Source organism: Hyperoodon ampullatus, assembly GCF_949752795.1.
Source record: "Hyperoodon ampullatus genome assembly, chromosome: 18".
NCBI lineage: Eukaryota > Metazoa > Chordata > Mammalia > Artiodactyla > Ziphiidae > Hyperoodon > Hyperoodon ampullatus.
Genome location: NC_136931.1, coordinates 50,343,908 through 50,371,825, shown reverse-complemented (window position 1 = coordinate 50,371,825; position 27,918 = coordinate 50,343,908). Strand labels below are relative to the sequence as shown.

Genomic DNA, 27,918 nt, shown 5'->3' with positions numbered 1-27,918 from the left:
GAGGTGATCTGTCCTATTCCTGGTGATGACTTTGATTCCTTGGTTAAGGTGGCATCTGTCAGATTTCTCCTCTGTAAAGTTACTACTTTCCCTTTGTAGTTATTTCGTACGGGCATGTCTCATTTTATTGTGTTTTGCTTTATTGCACTTGGCAGATACTGGGTGTTTTACAAATTGAAGGTTTGTGGCAACCCTGTATTGTCAGATGATGGTTAGCGTGTTTTTTGTTTTTCTTTTGTGTGTGTGATTTTTTTCAATAAAGCATTTTAAAATTAAGGTATGCACATTGTTTCTTTAGACATAATACAATTGCACACTTAATAGGCTACAGTATAGTGTACACAACTTTTATATGCACTGGGAAACCAAAAAAATTTGTGTGACTCACTTTATTGTGATATTTGCTTTACTGAGGTGGTCTGGAACCAAACCTGCACTGTCTCTGAGGTCTGCCTGTACTGTGTAGAGATACTCTGAGCATATAAATATCCAGGTTCTCATCAGGGGTTCAGGCAAAGGCAACAGCAAGTGCAAAGGTCCTGAGGCAGGCAGGTGTCTGATGTGTTTGGGGAACATAAAGAAGACAGGGTATTTCAAAAAGACTGAGGAATGGGGAGAGTAGAAGGAAATGAGTTTAGAGAGGTAACAATGTGCCCAAAGGACCTTGTGCTGAAGGTAAGGAGTTTGTTTTAAGTATGACAGAAAGCCAGTGGTCTTGGATCTCACACTGTTCTCTCTGCTCACTTTTCCAGCCTCACTGACCTCTCAGTGCCTGAAAATAGCAAGCTCTCGTACCTCAGGACCTTTGCTCATGCTGTTCACTCCACCTGGAATATTCTCCCCTCTCTTTGTGTTTCTGGCTCCTCCTCTTACAGGTTTCAGTTTCAACATCACCTCCTCAAAGAGGCCCTTCCAGATCATTTAAAAATTACATCCAGCCTGTTCATTCATTCAACGTTTGAGTACCGACTATGTGCCAAGCCCTGTTCTAGGCACTGAGAATACAGCAATGAAAAACAAACAAAAACTAGATAAGCCCTACCCTCATGGGGTTCACATTCTAGTCAGGAGGGAGACAATAAATAAAGCAGTAAGTGCTAAGAAGAGAATAAGTGCCCAGAAAGAATGGGAACAGGAAATGCTTAGGATGGCACTTTTTATGGAGAAGGTAACATCTGAGTAAACACTTTTCAGGAAATGAAGGATCTCTGATGGAAGGGGTTCCACGCAGAGGGAATAGCCAGTGCAAAGGCCTTGAGGTAGGACTGTGCCTGGTGTGGGTGAGGATGAGCCAGGAGGCCAGTGTGATGGGAGAGGAATGAGTGAGGGGGATAGGAGATGAGCTCGAAGGTGTGTTTGGGATGGGAAGGTAATACAGGGCCACTTGGACTTTCAACTTGAGGGATATGGGAGCCACATGTTCTGAAGAGAGGCAGAGTGTGATCTGACTTATTAGGTGTCACAGGGTCATTTCCAGCTGCATGTGGGTAGCAGACTGTAGAGGATGGGTACAGGGAGAGCAGTAAAGAGGCCGCTGCACTAGTCCAGACCGATCGCCGGTGACTTGTGCGGGTCACCTCCACAGTAGGCTGTGGGCTTGGTAAAGGCAGCGACCACAGGTGGTTTGCTCATCCCTGAATACTCACTACAGGGGACAGAGGCCCTCTATTAATATTTGTTATGTGATTTTTTTTTTTTTTTTTTTTTTTTTGCGGTACGCGGGCCTCTCACTGTTGTGGCCTCTCCCGTTGCGGAGCACAGGCTCCGGACGCGCAGGCTCAGCGGCCATGGTTCACGGGCCCAGCCGCTCTGCGGCATGTGGGATCTTCCCGGACCGGGGCACGAACCCGCGTCCCCTGCATCGGCAGGCGTACTCCCAACCACTGGGCCACCAGGGAAGGCCTGTTATGTGATTTTATAGCTCCCATGCCTTGAGCTTTTACTGTATTAATCCCTGTGCTGGACACTTAAACCATCTTACAAAGTCCTCAGGATAACTCTGTCGGCTAAGTTTTCAAATCCTTACTTTATAGCTCAGGAGAGTGAGGCTCAGAGGGCCTGCGTCTGGTCATAAGTAAGTAGCAGGAAGAGGATTTGATCCAGCTGTCTGACCTAGAAGGTTTGGAGGGTGCAGAGCCAGCCCGCGTAGCATTCGCCATTGCCTGTGCGCCTGCCCAGGTGAGGCGTGCTCAGCGCGCATGCGCCCAGGCGCATTTAAAGCGCCCACCGCGGGTCCTCAGTTCCAGCGGGAAGAGGCGGGAGCTCGGCTTGGCCCTTGACTCCAGCCTGAAGGATGCTGGTGAGATACAGGAGCCAGGTTCCCACCTCCTGGCATGGGCCTTTCTCCAGGCCCTGACCCCACCCCCTCTCCCTTGCAGAGTCCAACTGCCCCCCTCGATCCCGAGCCTCGGAGCACCCCAGTCCGCGACGGCGTCCCCGCGGGCAGGAGGGTCTCCCGAGGATGCCCGGAGAGGCCCCCCGGGCCGTGCGCGCCGCCGGGGCTGGAGGAGGCTCTGAGCGCGCTGGGGCTGGAGGGAGAACGTGAGTACGCCGGGGATATCTTCGCCGAAGTCATGGTGAGTGGGACTGGGGCGGGACACTCGTGGACCAGCGGGCTTTGGGCAACTCTGGCGCCGCCCACATCCTTGGAGGGCAGCAGAGGCTGTCGGGTTAGAGGAAGCCAAAGCTGACTCGCTCGCACAACGCCCACTCAGCAAGCATTCCCTAACTCCCACCTCGCCAGCCTCTCACCTCGCTAGCCTCTCACCTCGCTTCCCACCCGACTTTGCAGCTTTTACACCACTGCCACCCACAACTTGGCTTTTTTTCTCGCACTGTTGCCTGTGTGGTTTCCACTGCCGGGAATGCCCTTTCCCATCTTCCCCAGGCTGTCTGCAGCCCCTCCTTTGCTATTGCATAACCTCTCGTACTTGCCCCTCACATTTACTCACTTACCAACTATTTAGCGAGTTATAACAAATGTTTCTGAGCATGTTCTAGGCACTGGGGATGCTGTGATGGACAACATGAGATAGTCTGTCCTCACTGTGGGGAGGCAAACAAATGCGGGCGATAATTTCAGAAGGGCTACAAAAACCAAACACAGGCCACGGTGGTCCACAGTTACCTGTCTGAGACAGGCACTGCCAGAAGAAATACTGAAGGGATGTGTTTATTTAACAAACATCTTGTGAGCATCTCTCCTGGGTCAGGGTCTCTGTTAGGAACCAAGACACAGCTGTGATCTGAACAGAAACCCCTGCCCTCGTGATGCCAGCAGTCTAGTGGGGCAAAAAGACAAAACATTCAAGGAGACACAGGGTATATCTCCAGACTGAAATACTATGAAGAAAATAAAGCAATGAGATAAAGATGATGGGGTGCAAGGAAAAGTATAGAAAAAGTCAGGGAAATTTTAGCTGAGACTGGAATGACCGAGAAGTCAGCAATGCAAGGAGTGGGGAATGACCATTTCAGCTGGAGGGAATGGCCAGTACATAAGTGCAAAGGTCTTGAGGTAGGAATGAGCTTAGCATAGTCTAGGGCCAAAAGAATGCTGGAGTAGTGGAGTGTGGGTTGTGAGGGGAGAGAGGGAAGAGGTGATGTTGGAGCAGGGCCTGAGAGAGTCTGAGAGCAATTGGGATTTTCTCCTAAGGGTACTGAAAGCCAAGGAAGGGTTTTAAGCAGGGGAGTTCCTTGGTCAGATTTATACTTTAGAAAGACCCTCTGGGTGCTCTGAGGAGGATGGGTTGAGGCTTGGTAACTAAGATTGGAGTCTGGGAACCCAGGAGGAGATGCTCAGGAAGTCCTGTGGCCATGGGGGCTAGACTGGAGAGATGGAAAGTGAGGCGTCCAGGGTTCTAGATGGGGACACGGAGGAGGATATTCGGAGGGGACATCGGAGGCCAGTTTGTGTGTGGCACTCGTGACATCCAACTGGTGCGAGGAGATTGCTGCACCCAGGGCTGGAGCCCGGGAGAGAAGCTGAGGCACAGGTGAGGAGAGTGAGGCCGTTCCTGCCCGACCCCAGGTGTGCCGCGCGCTGCCCCGGAGGGCCCTGCCCCGCACCGTGACCCCGGAGATGCGCGCGCTAGTGGTGGACTGGCTAGTGCAGGTTCACGTACGTAATGGGGAGGGAGAAAGGGCTGGGCCTGCGTAGCATCCTAGAACCGTGGTGATTACCTGCGCCTCTCCCCAGGAGTACCTGGGCCTGGCGGGGGACACGCTTTACCTGGCCGTGCACCTGCTCGATTCCTACCTAGGCGCGGGCCGAGTGCGCCTACACCGCCTGCAGCTGCTGGGCGTGGCCTGCCTGTTCGTGGCGTGCAAAATGGAAGAGTGTGTGCTTCCAGAGGTACTCCCGGGGCGGGGCTTGGGAGGGTGGAGCCCTTCCTCACCGCATCACAGATTAAACGCCTACTGTGTGCCAAGCGAGCACTTTACCTACTCTTGGAATCCCAGCATGTCTGTCTGTGGTAGAGGCCACCAGTGTGTCCCTTTAACAGAGAAAGAGACTGAGGCCCAGAGAGAGGAGGACTTTTGCCCAAAGGCAAGCATTTGGGACTTGAACTCAGTCTTGAATAGTTATAGTAGTTACAGTCCTTCCTGAGTAGTTATAGTTAACATGCATAAACTCAGTGCCTTATCAGAACTGCCTGGTGAAGAAGTAAGGAGTAACATCTCCGTTTTATGGATGAAGAAACTGAATCTCAGAGAGCTTCAGTGGATGTCCATGTCACACAGAGAGTAAATGGTAGGGTTTGAGCTCGGGAACGCAAGTCTATCTGACTCTGAAGCCTCTGCTTCCCACGATTTCCAGACAACAAATCAATGGCCCCATTTTACAGACCAGGAAACTGAGGTCCAGAACAGGGACTGAACCGATCCCAGGAGCTCAAGGGCAGGGAGTAACGAGCCGGGGTTCAAGATTCCTCCACCTCTTTCCCCCCAATTCCCAGCCCGCCTCCCTCTGCCTCCTGGGCGATGGCTCCTTCTCGCGGGCCGAGCTTCTGTGCGCGGAGCGCCGCATCCTGAGCCGCTTGGATTTCCGGCTGCACCACCCGGGCCCGCTGCTTTGCCTCGGGCTGCTTGCTGCGCTGGCCCGGAGCGGCCCCCAGGTGCGCGGGGCAGGGGCGTGACCTGCGTGGCTAGGGGCGTGGCCTGCGCGGGAAGGGGCGTGACTTGATTGCTCCCCGCCACAATGGCAGGTGTTGCTACTTGCCACTTACTTCCTGGAGCTATCTCTGCTGGAGGCCGAGGCAGCAGGATGGGAGCCGGGTCGCCGTGCCGCTGCAGCGCTGAGCCTGGCACACCGGGTGCTCCACGGGGCGGGTTCCGGGCCCGAGCCGGCGCTTTACAGGTATGGCCGCGGCGGAGGGTCTCTGTGGCTTCAGGGCCTACCTTCTTGGTCGCCGTCTTTACCGTCTCAGAGAATGTGAGACAGGTGTGTGTGCGGGGGGCTGGGGCCTGGGGTGGGGCTAGACTTGGTTTGCTGGGTGCGAGAGAGAACGGGGTGTCTGCCTCGTCTGGGGGGTCCCATTTGCTTTTCTCTGGGGGTGTCTGAGAGACTGAGGTGTTTGTTCAGTTGGGGGGGCCCTTAACCTTGCCCCAGGGTGAAAAATAGGATCTCCTCAGGCCCAGAAGATGCTCTAACTGCGTTCCCAGGGTTGAGAACGAGGTCTGCCAGCCTCGAGTCCCTTAGCTCCCTTCCTGGCCACGAATTGGTGTCCCTTTAGCTGCTGGAGTCCCTCATCTCCTTGTTAACCATGCCACCGCGGGGCAGGGTGAATCATCTTTTCCTCCAGCCCGTGCCCTAGGGTAGAGCTTGATGTCTGTCTGCCCATCCTCAGCCCCAGTCCTTCCCTCTCCGCGGGTCCTGGCTCTCCCATAGCCGCGCTCTGAGGGAAGAATAGGGGGTGTGCCCCTCCTCGGCGCCCTCCAGTCACTCTAGATGATGGACCGCGTGTCCGACCTCGAGAGAACTCCTGAGAAGTCCTCGGGGACCCAAGCCAGCTTGTCTTCTCAGCCTCGAGCCCCAAGCTCCGAGGACAGGTCATCTCCTATTCCCCGCTACCCCTGACTCATCTCTGTTTCTCCGTATCTCCGCCGCAGCCGAGCGGAGCTGGGCCCGGTCGAGCCGTGCATGGTCCGCGCCGCGCTCCGAGGCCCTGCGCCCGGCCTCGCCGCCATCTTCCTCAAGTACGCGCGGCCCCAACGCCAGGGCACCAGCCTCGCCGCCGCCCGCCTGCTTCGCCACCCCCCGGGCGGGCCTCCCTGAGCCCCGAGACCCCAGCAAAAAAAGACTCTCTTTGTGCGTCTGTATTCCACTTCAATAAAAGAGTTTTTTTATTCCGAGCGCTCTCTATCCTCAGTGGTCGAATTCTGGCCCCTCTCTCGCTTTTGATTGGTCACTTCCCGGGCCTCTCACCCACCTGATTGGATGTTCTCACCAAGTCCCTTAACGGCTGCTGGGAGACGCGATGAGAATTCTGGACTCCGCCGCCAGGGGGCAGTGGCGGGCTTCCGCAAGCGCCGCTGAGCGGGACAAAACGGGGATCCCTAACGCAAACGCTTGCAGGAGTTAGATAGGGATGCTGAGAGGAAAATCTCAATGCAAGCGAAGGAAACTCGGTCTTCGGGTTGGGGAGAAACTAGAAACTACCTTGATGTTGCCAGATTTTCAGATTTTGTTCACGAAGAAAGCTGAAAATCTGTGATTCCATAAATATCTCTGCTCTTCTAATGCTGGCAACTAATTCAATATTTTTAACGGTTGCACAAATCTAACACATCACATATACTGGCCTGTGAGGGTCATCAGTTTGTGATAGTATGGGCTTTTGATAGCAAGAGCTTGTTAAATGGGATCTGATTTACTTAACCTCTGAAGTGCCACAGTGTCGGTAGGTATAATATAGTACCGACCTCTTGGTGGTGTGATGAGGACGTGAGTTAACATAAACCTAAAGCTTTAGGACCGTGTCTGACACTTAGTAGGTGTTGCGAATGTGCTAGCATTGCATCCTAGCAGGATTGTGAGGTACAGTTGTCCCCTGTTTCTACCGAGCCCCTAGCACCTAGCCATTTGGTAGGTGCTCAGAAAATAATTGTTATGAATCAGTGGGTTTCCAAGTTTTTAATTAAAACAAAAACATGCCCGAGGTGCAAAAAGGTGACCAATGCTGTTCTGGAATCCAATCTCGGGAATATTAGACTCTTAACCAAGGCTGGGTTTGGAGGTGCAGAGAGGAGGAAGTTTTCACCACTGAGGTGTTCAAGTTTGGAGGATCGGGGATCAGGGAGAGACTCAGCAAAGTACAGTAAAATATAGGAGCAGATGCTGCAGATGGGATGAAAGGTGTCATGTTCAGGTTTGGGCCTGTTGGGTGGGAAGTGCCATGGGACTTCCGGGGGAAGGATGTGCAGTGGGAGGGGGAGGGGACAGTGGAAATACAGGTTTGGTGCTTGGGAATGAGACTCCAGCTAGGGTCTTGGGTGTGTGTGTGTGGGGGGGGGGCGGTAATGGTGCTAATACATAATTACTCATTTATTCAACAACTATATGTGGATGCCGACTCAGAGTCAGGCACTTATGATCACATATCTCACAGTCTTATGGACGATAAGAAACACTGGCTGTTATTTGCCCATTACTGTACCAGGCCCTGTGCTTTACCTGCATAATATAATTCAGTTCCTACAGCTACTCTGAAGTAAGCTCACTTGTTACCTCCCTGTTACACAAAAGGAAGGTGGAGGAAGACCAAGAAGCTTGGCCAAGGTCCCAGCACTGAGTAAGAGGCTAAGGAGTGTTGAAGGACAATCATTCACCCTCAGTTTTTCTCTCGAAAGCCTCTCATGTATTTCCTTCTCTACACTCGTTTATTATTGTGATCCTCACTCTGGGCTGTCACTTGACTGCTTTCCCACTGGTTTTCCTACCCAGACAGTGAGCTCGATAAGGGCAAGAAGCAGATCTCTCTTGTTCATCGAGTTCTCCCCTCCTCCAGGAAGTCTTCACTCACCACCTCAGCCTCTGCTGGGTACCTCCTCTGGGCCGTCAGAGCCTGTTGTGCTTCCCGCGTCCCAGCCCCGACCCCCCTGCCTGTACTTCCCAGGCTAGCCCACTCTGGGCTGCCACTGTCTGGTCATTGGTCTGTCTCCCCACTTCCCTAGGGACCCAGTGAGGGTAGAATCTGAGGCTCTCTCAGTCCCTGCTATGTCCCAGCATCACCCAGCCCCAGAGTTGGGCACAGAAAGATATCAGTGAATATTTGTTTGTTGCATAGATAAATGAATGGGTTCCAAAGTTGCTATCATAGTCCCATGTTACTGATGAGGATACAGAGTTCCAGGTAATTCAGGTGATTTATCTAAGTCATACAACTAATGAGAAAATTAGCAGGTATTTGAATCTGGGCAGCTTGACTCCATAGCCTGTGTTCTTATCCAATATGCCAAATGCCTAGCGGTCTGAAAACCAGCCTTCCACGAGGTTGTTATCTTCCTGCTCTTTCTCCCAGACTTGTTCTTTCCTTCTAGAAAGGTTTAGGAGCTTTGGGCATGGGAGAGGAGAGCAAGCAGGAGGGTTGGGAGGGTAAGGGGAGTGGGAAGAAGGGATTTGAAGGAGAGAGTGGGGAAGTCTTGAGGGGTTTCTCTAGACCCATAGGGGGCAGCCGGAGTCGGCTACCGGAGGTGCGGGGGCGGAGAAAGAATGGGGACCAGCCCCGCGGGGGGGCGATGCGGTAGCTGCAGCGGCGGCCGCAGGAGTTTCCCACAATGCAGCGCGGCGCGCTGTCCCCGGTGCTGATGCTCAGCGCTGCCCCGGAGCCTCCGCCGTGCCCGCCTCCCGCCCTTTCCCCGCCGGGCCCCAGCCCCCGCCATGGGTCGGCTCGGTCCAGTCCTGCCCCAGAGTCGTCGGGGGGCCTGGGTGCGGCTCTCGACAGCAGCTTGCGGGCCGCCGTGGCGTTTAAGGCGGAGGGTCAGCGCTGCTACCGAGAGAAGAAGTTCCGGGAAGCCATCGGCAAGTATCATCGGGCACTGCTGCAACTGAAGGCGGCGCAGGGGGCCCGCCCTGGAGGCCTGCCCGCCCCCGCCCCCGCCCCCGCCCCCGGGCCCGCCACCAGCCAAGGGCCAGCCCGCCTCAGCGAGGAGCAGCGGCGCCTGGTTGAGAACACGGAGGTGGAATGTTATGACTCTCTCACTGGTACGGGGCCGTCGGGGAGCGCAGAGGGTGCATATGTGAGAGGGGTGGGACGTAAGAGGCACTAGTCAAGACTTGGGGGGGGGGCGCTGGAGGCTTCAAGGGGCTAGGGCTGGGGTCTGTGATGGGAGACCTCAGAACTTGATCAGGAAGAGGGGTTGGGAGTCTAGGGGACCACAGGGAATGGAAGGAGCTGGGATGCAGGAAATGGGCTTTGGGCTGCGACCTGCGAACCTCAGGTGAGAAAAACCTACCTTGGATGAGCCATTCAAGGACCCATCCCTCACCTCTGAGATCACCCTTAGTACTCTCCCCTACAGACACCTCCCAGCTAAGCACCTGTGAGCCCCTGTCTGTGTTTTTCGCGCCCTCTAGCGGCGGTGCAGATTGATTCTGCCTTGATTGGTCAGAAGCTTGGCGGCCCCCGGTGGCCTGAGCAATCCCTTAGGCCGGGTTCAGCCGTGGGAAAGGGAAGGCGTCCTCCGCAGCCTGAAGGCCAGGCTCCTCGCGGTCAGGTGAGGCCTGGGGTGTCGACAGGCTCTGCGAGTGTCGGTCGTGGTGCCCCCGCAGCCTGCCTGCTGCAGTCGGAGCTGGTGAACTACGAGCGGGTGCGCGAGTACTGTCTCAAGGTGCTGGAGAAGCAGCAGGGCAACTTCAAGGCGACCTACCGCGCCGGTATTGCCTTCTACCACCTGGGCGACTATGCACGCGCTTTGCGCTACCTGCAGGAGGCCCGCAGCCGAGAACCCACAGGTGAGGGGGCGGGGAGGGAGCAGGGAAAGGGGCTAGAGAGGAGGAAACAAGGGCAGGAGGATCAGGGCAGAGCTGCTTCCATGAATGCTGTACCCCTCACCCCACGTCCGGCCTCCACCCACCTACTCCTTGCACACCCACGCCTCCACTCACCTGCCGTTCGTTCGCGCCCACTCACCCCTCGTTCCTCTGGCGTTCACCCAACCACCTCTCATCTGTTCCGTCCTAAGCCCGTCCTGCTGCTTCCCATTCACCTACTCAGCCACTTCCCTGGCCACTCACAACCCCCTCCCCCATCGCCATTTCCCCCTCCCCCTGAATTAATTCACCTACTCACTCACTAACCTGTTCACACACTCACCTATTCATTCACCTGTTTCCTGGCAGTGCCAGGAGATTGGCGGGGGGGGAGGTGTTGACAGTGCTGGAGGCTTGTTCCTTGCCCTGTGGGAGGTCATAGGGTGTGTGTGCGGTGGGGTGTCGGCAGACACAATACTCAGTTCTGTATTAGTAGCCACTGAAGAGGGAGCACAGCAGGTGCATGACACGGTGTGGGAGGAGGGGCAATGTGAGTTTTCCTGCTGAGCAGTTTGGAGGGAACAGGCTTCTTACAGATGTCACTGGAGGGTAAGAAGTGTGACAGGAGTCTCTGAGAAGAGGCATGCCTGGCAGAGGGCACAGCAGATGCAGAAGTGTGGACGTGTGACACGCCCTGCTCTGCTTGCTCAGTTGGAGCTTTTGGAGAAGGGCTCTGGCTCTACCAGCCATGGGGGTGGCGCCGAAGGCCGGGGACCATGAAGTGTGGGCCAAGGTGGTGCAGATGTCACCTGCTGCCCCAGGACACGCAGATAATGCCCTGCCCACCTCCCCTGCAGACACCAACGTCCTGCGCTACATCCAGCTGACTCAGCTGAAGATGAACCGTTGCAGCCTCCGGCGGGAAGACAGTGGGGCTGGGGCTGCGTCCCGGGGTGTCACTGGCTGAGGCCAACCTGGGGGGACTGTCCCTACCCCCACTGCCCCCCACCTCACCATGTAACTTCCCCGACTCATGTGTTTGCTGGTAAAGTACTTGTCGCTGGTGACCATAACCTCTCCGTGTGGTATTCTTGCAGGGGCCCGGGTGGTACATGGGCCTGGACTTCAACCCCTGGACCTTGGAGATCCAGAGAGGCCTGGGAGCATGGGTGGGGGCGTGTCCCACTGGGGATGATCTAGGATCAGGGCCCAGCACAGGGAAAGACACACAGCCAAGCCTGGTAGGGGGCAGGGGTTACCTTTAATGCTGCATTTTGTGCCGAATCCCCCATGATGCCCTGTCCCTGAGTATCCCTGCCCACCCTCCCCACCACCGCAGGGCAGGCACAGGGCCCCCCCGCCGGGGTACAAAGGAATAAATTAATTGCCCTCCCTCCCCCCCTTCCCCAATAAATAGAGTGAGTATCCTGCCCAGGGCCTCCCCTGCCTTGTGGCACGGTGGGCTGGGGCGGGGCCTGGGGCGCTACATTCATGGCTGCCCAGGCGGGCGGTGGTGGGCAGGCCTCAGCAGGAGCCGTGGGCCCCGCACAGGGGCACTGTGCTGTCCTGGCTCTGCCCCTCCATATCCATGTCAAGCAGCGTGGGCTGCATGCTGGGGGGCCCGGGGCTGTCCGGAGTGTCCGGCCTGCTGGGAGGAGAGATGCTGAGTGTCTGGCCAAAGGAGACCAGTTTCCAGGGGTCCAGGCGGGGACGGCTGGCGGCTGGCCGGGGTCGTGGGGCGAAGGTCAGGGTGGTGGGACGGCCAGGGAACTCGGGGGGCCGACGGCGGGTGGGAAACAGCCCCTGGGGGTCGGGCAGGCGGGGGAAGTCCAGAGGATCTCGAGGGCCTGGTAAGAGAGGATCAGATGAGGTGAGTGGCGTGGGCCAGAGGGCGGTGTTTAAAAGCCAGGAGCATTTCCATGAAAACTGGAATTTGACTTCTCTTGAAAAATCTGATTTTGTTGGGCCCACTTTCCAGCAGGGTTTGGACCTTTACCTAGCCACCCCCCGCCCCAATTGCTCCCTCATCTGGGTGCAACTCTGGGCGCAGTCCTTTATCTCTCAGAGCCCATTTCCTTGCTGCTACTCTAGACAAAGCCCTCATCCCTCGCACCTCTCTGACACTGGGCCAGGTTCACAAAGACCCACAGAGACTCCTCAGGCATGTTGCTGTCTGTGAATGGGGATGACAGCACCTTGCTACATAGGTGAGGATTAAATAAAATGATAACAGTAATTGTAGAACAAGTAGCACAGTGCCTGATAGGAAGCCCTGAGCTCCTATCTGTTCTAATCATCTTTGTGAGTTAGTAAACTATATAGAACAGGGCATAGCACGTGGGTGTTAGCTCTAGTAATTGTTGCCATTAATGGCCCCTGTAGGCATTAGAGTTTGCTACCTCTACTTCATCCTGCGTCTCAATTACCCAGGGACTCACAATGCCTCACAAAGCACTGGGGGCCATGGGGACACAGACCCTTCCTCCCCGTGCTAAGCAGGGGAGGATGCCTTAGCATCCAGGGCGACGTCGCTGGGCTGGGACATAGGTCTTTGGCAGGGACACGGGAGATGGGCCTTTTTCTGCGCCGTGGGCGCGTGGAGCCTCACTCACCAGGGCCGGGGCCAGTGGGCTCGGGCACCCCCCGCTGCCCCAGCGCCCCGTCTGACGGCGTCCTCCGGTGCCCGCGGCTCACAGCGCGCGCGGCCGTGACGTGGGTGGGCGTGAGTGACTGGCGGGGGTCCTTCTTGAAGCTCTCCAGCTCCAGGTCCACCAGGGGGTTGGTGCTGGGCGCGGGCGCGGGTGGGGAGGGCGGCGGGGAGGGCGCGGCCGGCGCGGCCTCGTCGCTGTCGGAGCGCAGCAGCGAACGCGTGGAGTTGCAGTCGGACACGGACGACAGCGACACGAGGGTGGCCGAGGGCACCAGGCCCGGGCCGGGGGCCGAGTCATCGCGGCGGCTCGGGGAGCGCCCGGGTGGGCTGAGGCCCCGCGGGAAGCGGCCGCCGCGGGGGAAGAAGAGGCCATCGAGCCAGCTCCGCGGCTCCTCGCCGTTGGCCGAGCGCACCTCGGCCACGTCGGCGCCCAGGCCCACGGCACCCAGCAGCGTGGCGCAGCCCAGCAGCGCGAGCTCGCAGCGCCGCCGGGAGCCGTGCCCGGGCCGGGCGGGCGGCGTCGGCTCCCACGGCGCCCGCGCCCCGGGGGAGGGCTGGCTGGGCAGCGGCACCGTGAGGTAGGGCGGGGTGGTGTAGGGCGAGGGGGGCACGCTGCTGCCTCCGTCTGCCTCCGTGAGCTCCTCTGCAACCGGGAGAGGGCCATCACTGGACTCGACTCACTTAACTCTAGGAGCCTGGCCCCTCGGCCCACCCGCCTCGGATCTGGAGGCAAGGGGTTGCCCCAGTGAAATGACCCCGCCAACAAGAGCACCAAGGCCCACTAAGCGTGGTTCTCGGCTATTTCTCCCCTCAAACCCCCTCCTCCTGGGAACGATCCCCACACCCCAGGGACCGGCTGCTCCCATTCCAGGTATGTCCTACCCTCTGGCCCAGTGAAATCCGGCTCCCTCCTTGCAGCCCTGGGGAATGGTGACCCCTTGGTCTTGGGTTACGGTCCCCTTTGCCAGGGAATATTCCTTCCCCCTCCCTTTTAAAGGCGCCCTCACCCTCTTACCCATCTCATTGAGGCTAGCAAAGCCTGGGGTGATGGGAGTGTGTTTGGGGGATTTGCCCAGGTTGGGGGCACTTGATGACCACTGTTTGCTTCCTTCTCCCAGGGCCTTCAGCCTGCAGGGGTCACCAAAGATGGGGGCGGTTATAGGCCTCCTGGCTGCCAAGGGCCTGGGGAAGAGGCACAGGGTGTGGGATGGGCTCCAGGTAGCCAATACCTCTCCTCTCCTCCAGCCCGCTCCTTCTGCAGCGTGGAGCTGGGCCCCCAGGTCCGGCCCTTCTTCTTGCCCCCAACCAGTTCTTCCTTCTTTGGGGGTCCACTGTTGCGGCCCCACGTCCCACTGCCACCACTGCTGCTGCCACTGCTGCTACCTCCACCACCATCCACAGGAGTCACTGGGCCGAGAGAAGCCACTTGGTTAGTGGGTCTTAGTCTATCCCCGCTGAGCTCCCAGCCTTACTCTTCTCCCCCTCCACCTGGAAGCCCAAGGGAGCTTGGACTCTAACTCCAATCACGACCCTTCCCTGCTCTACATCCTTCCATAGCTCCCCACTGCTGTCAGGACGACGTCCCAGCTTCCTCCGTTTCATCACCCGTCACTTCTCACAGCCTAACCCTTCAGCCATCCATTCATTCCCAAAGGTTTACTAGCACCTGCTATGTGCCAAGCCCTGTGGCAGGTGCTGAGAAGACAGCAGTGGTCAAAGCAGACAAAAGTCCCTGCCCTGGGGCCTTCCATGGTGGTCCAGTGGCTAAGACTCCACACTCCCACTGCAGGGGGCCTGGGTTCAATCCCTTGTCAGGGAACTAGAGCCCACATGCTGCAACTAAAGATCCCACACGGGGCAACGAAGGTCCTGCATACCACAACTAAGACCTGGTGCAGTCAAATAAATAAATAAATATTAAAAAAAAAAAAAGTCCCTGCCCTGAGGAGTTGACGTTTTAGTGGGTGAAGACAGATGATCAACAAGAGTCACACTAGGTACATCATCTGGGGGCTAGAAGGTGATAAGTGCTGTGGGAAATATAAAGCAGGTAAGGGGTTTGGGGAGTTAGGGAAGGTCTCATGTGTGAGAAGGAGAAATCTGAGCAAAGACTTGAAGGAGGTGAGGGAGTGAGTCAAGTTGATACAAGGGAGAGAGCCTTTCAGGCAGAGGGAACAGCAGATGCTGAGGCCCTGTGGAGTGTTCTGGAGCAGACTTGTTCCCTGCGGAGCCAGTTGCTCTCTCTCCTCTGTTCCTATCACACGTTGAACGTACCCCGATACTAGTACTGACTCACTGTGTGGTCATTACTTGTCTTTGCATCCCCCCAGGGGAATGACCTCTGGGGCCTGGTACAAAGCAGGTGCCCAAACAGAAGTGTGTGTAGGGGGTGGTGTGTGGGGCGAGGCCAGGGGTGAATGATGGGGCAGAACAGACTGGGGAGCGGGCTGGGTACCCTTCAACTCATCAGCAAACCCTGACAGCTGTACCTCTGCCATGTAGCTGACTCACCATCTCCCCTCTTCAAGGCCCCCGCCCTGGCCCAGCCCCCTCGTCTCACTTGTCTCCCACCTTGACTCCTGCTCTCCTCCAATCCCTACTCCTCACGGTGGCCAGAGGGAAAAGGTTAATTTTACCACATCACTGCCTTGTTCACAGCCCTCCAGAGACTCCCCCGTCTCATTTAAAATAAAATCCAGATTCCTTATCCCAGCTCTTAAGGCCCAGTGTGACCCTCCCCTCTTGAACCCTTGACCATAAGCCTAGTGCTGTCTCTCCCATTCATCCTACTCCAGCCAAGTTGGCCTTCCCAGCTGATAAACACACCATGCTTGTTCCTGCCTCTGGGCCTTCATCTTTGCTGTTCCCTCTGCCAGGGACACTGTTCCTTCAGATCTCTGCATGTGTCACTCCTCCTTACCATGCAGGTCCCTGCTCAAACCTCAGCTTCTCTGACAGGCCTTCCTTGTGATTTAAAAACAGCAACTCTTGTGTTTTATTCCCTTCCCTGATTTCCTTTAGAGCGCTTATCACTACAGGAAATTATCCTGCTCGCCAACTTGTTTACTTGTTGTCTGTTTCCCCTCATGAGAATGAGGGAGGGGACCCTGCCCACCTGGTCCCCTGCTGTTGCTCTGGCTTGGTACAAGATATGTGCTCAGAGAAGTCTGTTCACTGACTGACTGGTCAGGGCCTTGGGAGATACTCACGGCGAATGGCTCTCAGCCGGGGGATGATGCTGGGGCTTGCGGGCGGGCTGACCCCATCTGATCCTTTCCGTTTGTCCAGGGTTGGAGAGGCCTGGACTGTGATCTTATGTTCAAAGCCTGTGAAAAGAAAGACTTCCCTAAGCACACAGTTCCATGGGTAGCCAAAGAGAGGTTCCCTTTGTAGAAGGATAGAAGGAATGCCACCATTCTGTATTCCTTCCTGCAGTGGTTCTCAAAGTGTGTTCCCAGACCAGCAGCATCAACGTCAAGTGGAAACCTCGTGGAAATGCAGATTCTTGGGCCCTCCCTTAATCAGGAACGGTGGGGGTGAGGTGCAGCCATCTAACTGCGGTGTAAAAGTCCCCCAGTTACCTCTGATGCACACTCGGGTCGGAGAGCTGCTGCCCTGAGTATCTAGGCCTGAGTGTCCAATATGGTGGTCATTAGCCACGCACGGCAAGTGAGTGCTTGAAATGTGGCTTGTGCAACTGAGGAACTGGAGAGTTCTACCTTTATTTAATTGTAAGTAATTTAAGTTTACCTTTCAAAACAGACACTCAGTTCAGTCATCGGAAACATTTAAGCATGTTTGGAACAACTTTGGTATGTGAATCTGCTTTCTCAACTGTACATTTTATGAAATCTAAATACAGGTCAAGATTTTTTGATGAAAATTTAGAGCCCAGATTGAGATGCACTGTAAATATAAAATACACACTGGATTTCAAAGATTGAGTGTGAAAAAAAGAAGGTAAAATACCTCATTAACAATTTTTCTTGTACTGACTACGTGTGAAACTACAACATTTTGGGTATATTTGGCTAAACAAAATATATTAAAGTTAATTTCACCTGTTTTTTTCCTCTTTTTCATATGGCTACTAGAAAATGTAAAATTACACATGTGGCTTGCGTTATATTTCTGTTGGCTGGTGCTATTCTAGGCACTGCTTTAGGGCTTGTAACATCTCTTGTAACAAAGAGAGAGAGATCGGTATGATGTGCCTTCTGATGTTACCTAGGAAGCTATATTAAAAAAAAAAAATCAAACCTGAACTTGAAACTGATTAAGCCCTGAGATCCAACTGTTAGGTTGAGCCATGTGAAACTTCTGTTTCTGTAGGTCAAAAATGGCTGAACATCAGCAATTTCACGTGGTTTAACCTAATACCAATTTATAGGAAATTCAGGGAACAGAGTGACATGTTAAAAGATACCAGGGAGATGCAAGCAGCAAAATCAGACTGTGGGAAATGCTACAGGATAAATGATGCAGCTCCTCAACAAATTATTGGCAAGGAGGAAAAAAAGGCAGATTAAAAGATATTAAACAAATAGCTGGGAGATAAAACTATAAGGAAAAGTAAGGAAGTGATTGCCCTAAAAGTCAAGACGGGGGTTACTCTCAGGGAGCGGCAGGGGGATGTGTTTGGACAGGGCGTGTGGATGCATATGGGGTGGCTGTAGGTTCTCCCTGCTTTCATGGGAGAGATTCTACTAACTCATTAAGCTGTACAGTTCTTTGGCCATTTTCTGTAGGTGTGATATATTTAGCAATAAAAAAAAAAGTTTAAAAAATAAATAAATAAAAGGAAGAGATAACCCCCGGCTTAGGGATGCTCTCAGCGGCCTCTCGGGGATGCTCAGGGGACGTGGGTGGGTACCGGAGGGCAGGCTGATGTGGCTGCTGCCTTCTCGCAGCTTGAGCAGGCGGCTGCGCTTGAAGTTGCCCCTGCGTTTGCGGACCCTGGGCTTCTCCTGGCTCAGCTGGCACATGAGCAGGTGCAGCTCCCGCTCCACGATGTCCATCTCGCGCTCGGCCAGCTCCTGCTCACGCCGCCGCAGCTGCTCCTCCTGGAACCGCTGCTCCTGCGCCGCCCGCAGCAGCTCCTCCTCGCGGCTACGGAGCTCCTGGAGAGGAGATGAGGGGCTTGGGGCTAGGAGCTTAGCTACTCTGCCCCTGGGGATGGCTCCAGGGCTGCTGGGTCTGGTTGGTGTCCTGCTCAGGGCTGTCCTGCTGTGGGGCAAATTGGTGGCACAATCCAACTTACACTTCACTAGCCAGGCTGGGTGCCAGGGCAGGGGACTGTCTTAGCTCAAAGAAAGGGGTGGCTTTTCTTTCTTCCTTCCTCTTTGATTTTTAATTTTTTAAATCTTCAATTTGGAAAACATCCACAAAAGGAGAGAAAAAGTGCACCCCATGTACCCATCACCCAACTTCAACAATTTTCTATACTTTGCAAATCTTTTTTCATGTATTACCTTCCTTCTCTCCTCTCTCCCCATTTTTGCTGTAGGATTTTAAAGCCAGTCCCAGACCTCATGCAGTGTCACTTGTAAGTAATTCAGTGCAGGGTGCCTTTTTTAAAACCAACCTTCCAACAGGAGGCTGTCTTTTCTTAATATGCAAAAAAGGCTCCCTTGGCCCTGCATGGACCCAAAGACCCCTGGGCTCAAGGGAAGGGACTCTGCCCCATCCAAGGCATCAGAACTCAGGGATCTTGCTCCATCCCTCCCACCTTTCCTCCTGCCTTCACCTTCTCCTTGGTCCGGAGGTCATCGAACATGTGTTGAATCTCCAGCTTCCAGTCTTCCTGCAGTGAGTGGAAAGACTCCAGCGGCATCTGGAACAGGGCTGACTGTTCGATGACTTCAAGTTGCTTCAAGATGCTGCCAAAATCTGGCCGCCCGTGGGGGTCTGGGTCCCAGCATTCTGGGGTGGGGGTGGAGAGGACAGCAGTGGGAGTGGAAATGTCAGTGGCCATGCTCCGGGGCATCGGCCTGCTCAGTGGAGGCAGGACTTTAAGGGTCTGTGGACAAACAGCTCCCATGGAGCCGAGGGGAAGGAATTCAAAGCCAAATTCCTGGCAATGTTTCACTTGGTGAAACTCTGGGGAGAGAAACTCAGGGACCTGTTCCCTGACTGGTGGCAGAATCGAGGATCAGGGAGGAATCCCAGGGCCAGTGGGTCCTAACAGGTTGCCCTCAAGAGCTGTAGGCCTAGCCAGAACACAGGCCTGGAGGCCATGGAGCCAACTGTGGGGGAGACTGTTCATGGTCCCATGGTTCCAGCCCCTTGTCCCTCACTCCTGGGCCCAAAGGTATGGATGGGTGTGAAAGAGTGAGGTCTGGGCCTGAGGGCCCCTGCCACCCCTAGCTGAGCCTACCCTCTCCACGGGGCCCTGGCTCACCCTCCAGTAGGCGGGCAAAGGGCTCGGGGCATGTGGAGGGAATGGGCAGAGTCAGCTTGTTCATAGCCACACCATATGCCACGGCCAAGGCGTCGATTTCACGGTAGGGGACCTCACCCGTCAGCAGCTCCCAGAGCAGTACTCCGAAGCTGCAGGTGGGGGAGAGGGAGGGGTGATGCCACAGCCCACCCTAATCCTCACCTACACCCCAGCCCTGCCTCCAGTCCCATGGTGGGCCTCCCTCCCCCCAGCAGCCAGCCCTGGCCAATGAGGCTGCAAGAACCTGATTTGACCTCTATCGGCCTGATCTGGTGGGGCTGGTTCTCTGATGTCTCTCCTTTGCTCTGCCTCTCCTCTGCCTGAAAACCTTCAGTGGGTTCCCCACGCCCACTGAGCAAACCCACCCTTCTTAGCCCTGAGCTTGATGACCCCTGCAGCCTCGCCTGTAAACACTCTCAGCCCCGTACCACCCCCAGCTTCATCTTGCAGCCACGCTGAACAGTTGAACAAACGCTGTTCTTCCTAACCTCTGGCCTTTGCACATGCTGTTCCCTTGGTCGAGAACACCCTTTCCTTTGCCTAACGGTCCTTTAAGTCACAACTCAGGTGTCCCCTCTACCAGGAAGCCTTCCTTGATTCCACAGCCTCCAAAGCTGGGTTGGAGGCCCCTTCACTATGTTTCCATAGAACTCTCTGCACTTACCACTAAAAACAAGTTAACACTATTTAATATTTATAAAACACTTACTCCAGGCCAGCACTGCTTGAGGCCTCACAACAGTCCTGTGAGGCAGAAGGCACTGGAATGACCCTCATTTTATCCAATGAGCAGGTGCAGGCAGAGAGAGGTTAAGTTGTTTGCTTAAAGTCACACTGCTCGTAAGTGATGGAGCCACACTGAGACTTAGGTCTGTCTGATGCCCACGACAGCATCCTTAATGGCTACATAATTCCAGAGCATGCATCACTGTGCTACAATCACCTGCGTGTCCATCTTCTCCAGTAAACTGTTCTCCTTCTGGATCCTGATCACTGTTTCACGCAGTGCCCAACACGTAGTAGATCCCCGTGCTCCCCCGTTCCATGCATTCATTCAACATACACTTATTAAATGTCTGCTGTGTGCCAAGCATTGTTCCAGGTACTGGAATAAGATAGACACCACCCCTGCCCTCATGCAGCTGACAGCTTCCCCTCCTCTCTCAGTGACGGCACTGGTAAATCTGAGCTGGGCAAATGCTGCCTGAAATAATTTTCCATCCTCCTTTGCATCTAAGTGTGCCCATATGGCAACGGTTCTGGCCAGTGGGATACAGAAGAGTGTGTAGTGTGCAACTAACTTCCAGGAAGTGTCCTTAAAGGGAAGGGGTCCCCTTTCCTCTTTTCTCCTTCCTTCTGGTTGGAATATAGACATAAAATCTGGAGCTCAAGCAGCCATTTTGGACCATGAAGTGGACTTGGGAATGGAGGCTTCATGGTGGAGAAGAGTAACAGTGGCTTGTAACTGGAGGGGGCCAGGCCCTCCCCTCACAACCTCTCCCACGTCTCTGGAAACCTGTGGGGATGTTTTGATTGTCACAATGACTGGGGAGTGCTACTGACATTTGGTGGCTGGGAATCATGGATACTTAACATCCTGAAAGGTACAGGACAGTACCACACAAGGAAGAATTATCCTGCCCCGTGTCAGTGACACCACAGTAAAAAACCCTAACATAGGACTCAATCCCTAATGCTGGGGGTACTATATCGTGTAAAAGTCATGGGCTTTTACATGACAGCAAAAACATCAGTCTTGTTTTTATTTTGGGTTTTCTGTTCCTTGCCACTGAAATATGGCTTCTATAAATGTTTGGGACCATAAAGGAATGCCTTATGTGAAGCAAGACTAAACTTCCCCCCAAAGGGCTGCGCTGCTCTAGTTGAGAATTCCTGTCTTATTTGTTTGCCCCAATACCATGACTTTGCGGCTTGGTCCATCTGGAGCCTCAGCCGGGGACTGATCTGGGTTTGGCTGCCCACCGCAAGTAGAAGGTTGAGTTTCTGCTGTCACCAGGTCTCGCAGGCAATGAACAGCCTCCTCATTGGCCTCCTGCCCCAACTCCTGTCCCCTACAGTCCATTAGGCGAGGGAGCCTTTGCGATGTTAAATCAGATCATGTCATTCACAAGTGCCTCTAATGGCTTTCCAGTGCACTTAGAATAAACCCGGATCTACGCCCTCACCTGCAAGGCCCTCCGGCTCTCCCTCCTCCATCATTTCCTACTACTTTCCTCCTTGCCTGCTCCGCTCCAGCCACATGTTCCTTTCTGGAACATACCATGCTCGTTCTCACCTCAGTTTCTCCTTTGTGGAAGCTGTTCCCTCTTCCTGGAAAGCCTCTTCTCCTAAACTTTGCATGATCGGCTCCTTGTCATCCAGAACTCAGCTCAAGTACCACTTCTCAGAAAAGCCTTTCCCAAAGTCATCTCCAGCCCTCAGAGTGCTTTTCAATCAACCTGCTAGCTCGTAACACTGTCTAGTACTTTTCTGGTGGATTAACTAACTACCTTTTAAAAATTATTTTTATAATTTCAACTTAAAAACAGCCTTTTTTAGCTTCTGAGGTATGTATTGTTCCCGTAGGCAGGAAATGGGTCTGTTTTTATATACTGCTGTATCCCTAGCTCCCAGTGCAGTTGGATGGATGAATGAATGAATGAATGGTTACCTTCAAAGGTCTCAATTTCCTGTTTGATGAGTGGGGGCAATGTAATGGATGGTGTGTGAGGGGTCTTTGGTGCTGACCACCTATCTTTATACTTTTGGAATTTTCAAACGTAATCCAAGTCCTCCTCAGCTGCCACTTCTGCTAGCAGAGCAGCCACCTGCTTTTGTGCTTGTCTGGGTCTGACCTTGCTGGCGGGCCCCTTTGCCAGACTCGGATCCCCACTGCGGTGGCAGATCGTCCCTCCCACTCTGCCGTTTCCCCCTTCCTCCCTCCTCCCTTCCCAGGAGGCCTCCCCTGTCCCACCGTCAGCACCTCCAGACGTCACTGCTTTTGGAGAACAGGGAGAGACGGATAACCTCCGGAGCCATCCAGGCGTAAGTCCCCGCAGCGCTCATTTTGGTGGTCTTGTGCCACTCACGGGCGAGGCCGAAGTCTGTGATTTTGAGCACCGTATCTGCGAGGTTGTGGTTCTCGATGGCCTCCAGAATAAGGACTGTGGGTAGGAAGAAAGGTGGGTCACCCCAGACCTGCTGGGCTGCAGCCCCGTGTGTCCTGCCCCCGCCTCAGCTGGAATCTCCTACTTGTTCTCTCCCTGCCGCCTGGGGTCGCCCCCCTCTGCAGCAGCTCCTTTCCTGGCCTCGAAGACCATGAACGCTTTCCTGATGGTCTAATCCCTGCCTCAGGCTCCCAGGAGGCGTTGGGGAGCTTCTCCTGAGTTCACTGGCCTCCTGACTCCAACTTGGGCTCAGGGGAGCTCAGGGAAATGTCGATGGCCACGGCCTTGAATTCCCAACCACCGCAGAAGTGGCAACTACAAACCATAAGCAGAAGGGGATGGTTTTCCTTTCCTTTTTGTCACCTGCTGTGGGTAGCTGCATTCATGGCCCCAATTCTGCTCCTTTCTGTGTCACACTCTTTGTATCTCCACATCCTTTACTCTGGACTGGCCGTATGACTTGCTTTGTCTGATAAAATGAGGCAGAAGGGACAGAATGCTAGTTCCAAGCCCAGGCCTCTCATGTCTGCTTTCCCTCTTGCCCTTCTGCCACCACTATGAGAACATGCCTCGGCTAGCCTGCTGGTCCAAGGAACATGAGAGATACTCGGGGCAAAGCCTCTCCAGCTGAGCCCCGCCTAAATCAGTTTACCCTCCATCAGGCCTGCAAATGTATGAGCAGTAATAAAGGACACTGAGTTTTAAGACACCAAGTTCGGGGAGGGTGGGAGGGTTGTTACACAGCATTATTATGACAAAAATCTGACTGATATATCCCCCAAGCATACTGAATGGTTCCAACTTACTTGCTGTCTAGGGTTATTACTAATAACAATAACAACCATGGCTAGTGTTTATTAGGAGCCTATTATATGACAGGCACTGTGCTAAGCCCTTTATACAAATTAACTAGCAAGCAACCCACTTTATTGACTAGAAAACTGAGGCTCAGAGAGATGAAGTCACTTGGCCGAGATCACACAGCTAGAAAATGGTGGGGGGAGTTCCCGGGTGGTCTAGTGGTTAGGATTCCAGGCTTTCATTGTCATGCGCTGGGTTCAATCCCGGGTTGGGGAACTGAGATCGTGCAAGGTGCGCGGTGCGGCCAAAAAAAAGAGAAAATGGTGGGGCAAAGACCCAAACTAGATCTGTCATCAGAGTCCAATCTCTTAACTGCTGTGATATTCTACTACCTTCTGTCAAACAGAAGGTAGTGTACAGTATCCTGCCTGGGTTTGGATCCCAGCTCTGCCACTTATTCGCTGCATAACCTTATTTACTTTATTTTTAACACTACAATTTCTCCTCTGTTAAATGGAGATGATAATGGCATTGACCTTCTAGGGTTGTAGTAAAGGTTTATTTCCTGAAGCAATAGTAGGCCCTCTAAAAGCATCAGCTCTCTTTATTAGTGTGTGATGTTGCCATAACTGTTCCTTATTTCTCCACCTTTATCTTTGGCCATTCCTGGCTACTTCTCCAATCATCATAACAATGAGGCAATTCTACTGTCATACCCATTTGGCAGATGAAGAGACTAAGTTTTAGAGAGCTCAGACCACTGTCCAAGGTAACACTGTTGGTAATCTTGTCCCTTCTTTAAAACCCAACTCAAATGTCACCTCCTCCTGGAAGCCTCTCGAGACTCTCTAGCATGTGACTCTACCTCCCAGAAGCTCTCCCTTCTCAAGTCACCAACTTTTCTGTTTGTGGAGTGACCCTGTGACAGAGGGAACACCCCCATGGTCTTACACTTTATTTCTGCATCTCCCAGGCTGGGCCTAAATCAATTCACTTAAAAAAATATTTATCTGATGATGCTACCCCTGCTTAAGACCCTCTAATGGCCTCTACTACATTGAATAAAATATCCAAAGCCCTCACAGTGGCCCCCAAGGTTAATGTGATCTGGCCCGTCTACTTTTATGACCTCACCTCCTTCCACCTCTGCCTCACTCCTGCTCTTCCGACCTCTTCGGTCTCCTTGCTGTTTCTCCAACAAGGCAGCTTCATCCCCACCTCAGGACCTTTGCCATGCTCAGATCTTTGTAAAGCTGGGTCCTCTGGGCTCAGGTCTCTGCTCAAACGTTGCCTTCCTGGAGCTCTGAACTAAAGAGCTCCCTCTGCCCCACCCTTAATCCGCTTTATTTCCTTCAGAGTCCTTGATACTCTCTGAAATTCTGTTATCTATTTAAATATCAACCATCTATGACTATAACTTCTACGGGGGGGGGGTCTTGCCTCATTCACATGTGTCTTGGCTTGTTCACATCTGTAATCCCAGAGCCCAGGACAGTGCCTAGTACACTTAATTCTGCTTCAGAATTATTAGTTGAATAAAACAATGAATGAATGACGTCAGATGAGGAGCTCCTCAGGGGAGGCTGAATGGGGGAAGCTGTACTGTGGAGGCCCTGTTTCCTCTGTCTCAGGCATGGAGCAGTTCCATTGCCCAAGCAGGAAGCCCTGGCCTAAGAGCCCCACCAACCTTTTGTCCAAGTGGCATTGGCTACAGAAAAACTTGGGGGAGTGGGAGCATGTCCTGATACCCCACCTGCAGGCTGTGAATCAGCAGGGGTGAGGCAGGGCTGAGAAGGGACCCCAGCCTTCAAGAGGAGCGTGTTGGCAGTCCTGCCTCCATTTACCCAGCATTTCAGGAGTCAGAGCATCAGCATCAATGGAGATGGGGACCATCAGTCTGTCTTGCTCAACTCTCTGGGGCTGGCGCAGGGCTTGGCGCACCCTGGGCACTTGGTAGCTATCTATCTGTTGAGTGTATGAATGCCAGGCCTGTCAGGTAAGGAAGACTCCGTCCCTCTATTCTAGGGGCTTGCAGTTGGTGGTGGTGAGGCCTAGCAACGAACATGAAACGGTGGGATGGGGTCAAACAAACTTCAAGACGTAGAACTGACAGGAGTCAGAAATAGATGAGATGTGAGGGCTGAGGACAAAGAGAAAACCCTCACATATCGCATGAGGGCAGGGAACATGCTGGCCCCACTCACTATTGATCTCTCTTGCTTAGTATATGATCTGGCCCAGTAAATACCAAATGAAAGAATAAATTGAACAAATAAATGCAGAAATGAAAGGGAGTGACATGAGGCAGAGGAAGGACAGGACAACCAGGAAGGTAGGATTTTTTTTCCTGCCGTATCCTAAGGGTCAGGACAGGGCCTGGTACACAACAGGTGTTCGGGAAATATCCGGAAAATGAATGAATATCCGGGGAATGATTGTGAGTGCTGTAAGGGCAGAAACCATGGCTGTTTTGGTCCCTGTTGGGCTTCTACTTGATAGGTGCTCAATTAATATTTGACATCATGAGAAGCTCCTTGAACTAGATGTAGGTTCTGGGGAACCTTGCTTTCCATCTGGCCCCAGACCTCATTCAACCAACCAATCAACTTTTGAAAGTCTATGACAGGCCAGACAGCTTGGATGCTTTTACGTAAGCCTTATCCCTTTTCCTCCTCCCTCATCTTTCCCAGTGTGTCTTGGCCAGCTGGGGCAGAGGCCTAGGAGGACACCAGGAAGTGGTTCTCAACTGAGGGCTAGTCTGCCCTCCAGAGGACATTCGGAAATGTCTGGGGACATTTTTGGTTGTCATAAGTGGGGGATGGGGGGTGGAGAATGCTAATGGCATCTAGTGGGTAGAGGCCAAGGATGCTACTAAGTAACCTGCATCACACAGGACAGCCCCCTGCAATCATCCGGCCCCAAATGTCAATAGTGCTGAGACTCAGAAACCCCGACTCCAGGCCAGGTTCTATCTGTCTCTGCCTGGTGGACCCTGGCAGCGTGGCTGGACAGTAAGTGCCATGAGGGCAGGCACTGTACCTGTCCTATTTACAGCCTGTCACAGTGTTCATTGATACATATTTATTGGGCTACTGTGACTGTAGCCTAGGAGGCAGGTACTCCTTCAACCTTTCTGGGCCTTTTTCCTCTCTTAATGGGGCAAGGACTGCCTCACCTGGCCCTGAAGGTATACTGCTGCCCCTTCCTGCCCCAGGCAGCGTCTTCTGGTGTCCCCATCCCGCCACCTAGGCTTGTCCTCACAAGGTTCTACGGAAGCAAGTTTTTTGGGGAGGACACCACTTACTGTTGATGGACTTGAGGTCCCGGTGGATGATGGGCACAGGGGCATCATTGTGTAGGTAGTTCATGCCCCGGGCCACCTGCACAGCCCAGTTGACCAGCACGTGAGGGGGCACCCGGCGCCCTGCCAGCACCCTGCTCAGTGCGCCCCCTCTGGCATACTCCATCACCAGGCAGAGGTGTGGGGGGCTGAGGCAGGCTCCCCTGAGGGCAATGATGTTGGGGTGCTGCAGGGCTCCGAAGAGCCGGGCCTCCTGGCGCACCTGCTCTGCTGTCACTGCCGGGTCCCGTTCAGGGTCCAGCCGGGCGGCCTTGACCGCCACCTCCTCGCCATGCCACAGGGCCCGATAGACCTTGCCAAAGCCCCCTACACCGATGATCTCCTCCAGCTGCAGCTCGTGGAAGGGGATCTCCTGGGGCAGCTGGAGGTCCGCGGGCGCGGCGGGGGTGCCGGGGGCCACGTAGTTGCTGGGGAAGACGCCCACACGGCCGCTGGGTAGCTGCCCGGTCCACCAGCCCTCGTCGCCCGACACGGCACAGTCCTGGGAAAGCACCTGGACGCGGTCGCCCCTCCGCAGGGTCAGCTCCTCGTCGCCCGCCGCCTCGTAGTCGAACACTGCGGTCCAGACGGGCCCCGCGGGGGTCGTGCCCCACTCCTTGGCCGCCCCCAACTCCTCCTCCTCCATGGGGGTGGGGCCAGGGGCTGCGGGAGGCCGCTTCACACAGGCTGCCCGCGGGATGCAGAGGGCGGGCCCCGGCGGCCAGGATGGGGGGCAGTCCCTGCGGGTTCTAGGGGGCTCCTGGGGGCCATGGCTGGGGGGCCCTCCGCAGGAGCAAGAAAACGCCTCTTTAAAAAGGCAGGGTTGTCCCCTCTGATTCAGCTGTCCAGGCAGGGTGGGGTGGGGGAAGGGCGGCGGGTTCACCTCTCCCCCCTAAACGTCAGGGCGCTAAGAAGGCCTGGCCGCGCGGCTGCCGAATTCCTGCCGGGGTCCGCCGGTGGGGGACGAGGGTGAGGGAAGCAGGCAGCCCCCTTCCCCGCGCCTCTCACCCCGCGCAGCTCCACCGGCGGCCCCCGGCTCCGCATCCCGGGCCACGATCGCCGGGCGGGGCGGGGCTGGCGGAGCCCCCCCCGGGACGGGGTGGCGCGCCCCTCGGCCTCCTCACGCGCGGGGCGGCCGGGCGGCCCCCATCCTCAGCATCGGGCTCCCGGTCGGCCCCAGCCCCTGCCCCCGCCCGCGCCGCTTCCCGGGGCCGCAGGCAGTGCCTGAGTGACGTACTCGCTGCCGCCGCGCCGCGGTGCCGCCTGGGAGTTGTAGTCTCCGGCAGCGCGACTTCCTGGTCGGTCCTCAGTCCCCCAGCCTCCAGAGCCCGGCTGCGGGCCTCGGGCCGAAGTGAGGAGTGCGCGTGGGCGAAGGAATTCTCCCGGGGAGATAAGCCTGGCCTCAGACCCTCCCTGGGACACCGTGGGCCGGACGCCTGGAGGAAGAGAGGAGGAGAGGGCCGAGCGCTCCTCACAGACCCTGCGGGGGCCGCGGCCCAAGGTGGGGTTGACGGTGACTGACGCGCTTCGCAAAGCGAAAAGTAGCAG

At 54.9% G+C, this 27,918-nt stretch overlaps 3 protein-coding genes across 3 annotated transcripts; 2 read left to right on the top strand and 1 right to left on the bottom strand.

Annotated features, from left to right (window-relative positions):
- Nucleotides 1-648: 648 nt before the first annotated feature.
- Nucleotides 649-6,319, top strand: CCNP (cyclin P; the record flags this gene model as incomplete). Its single annotated transcript, XM_079724088.1, has 7 exons — nt 649-675; nt 2,379-2,576; nt 4,031-4,120; nt 4,199-4,354; nt 4,959-5,117; nt 5,208-5,359; nt 6,112-6,319. 7 exons carry the CDS (start codon nt 649-651, stop codon nt 6,275-6,277), a joined length of 948 nt encoding a protein of 315 aa, XP_079580214.1. The 3' UTR covers nt 6,278-6,319.
- Nucleotides 6,320-8,778: 2,459 nt separating this feature from the next.
- Nucleotides 8,779-10,940, top strand: TTC9B (tetratricopeptide repeat domain 9B; the record flags this gene model as incomplete). The annotated part of the gene is made up of 3 exons (XM_079722924.1): nt 8,779-9,205; nt 9,773-9,955; nt 10,831-10,940. The coding sequence occupies 3 exons, from the start codon at nt 8,779-8,781 to the stop codon at nt 10,938-10,940; spliced, it is 720 nt and encodes a 239-aa protein (XP_079579050.1).
- Nucleotides 10,941-11,394: 454 nt separating this feature from the next.
- MAP3K10 (mitogen-activated protein kinase kinase kinase 10) lies at nt 11,395-27,016 on the bottom strand (the record flags this gene model as incomplete). Its single annotated transcript, XM_079724313.1, has 10 exons — nt 11,395-11,820; nt 12,586-13,266; nt 13,639-13,751; nt 13,853-14,030; nt 15,833-15,949; nt 17,497-17,743; nt 18,370-18,545; nt 19,024-19,172; nt 22,046-22,226; nt 26,335-27,016. 10 exons carry the CDS (start codon nt 27,014-27,016, stop codon nt 11,498-11,500), a joined length of 2,847 nt encoding a protein of 948 aa, XP_079580439.1. The 3' UTR covers nt 11,395-11,497.
- Between the last annotated feature and the right edge of the window lie 902 nt (nt 27,017-27,918).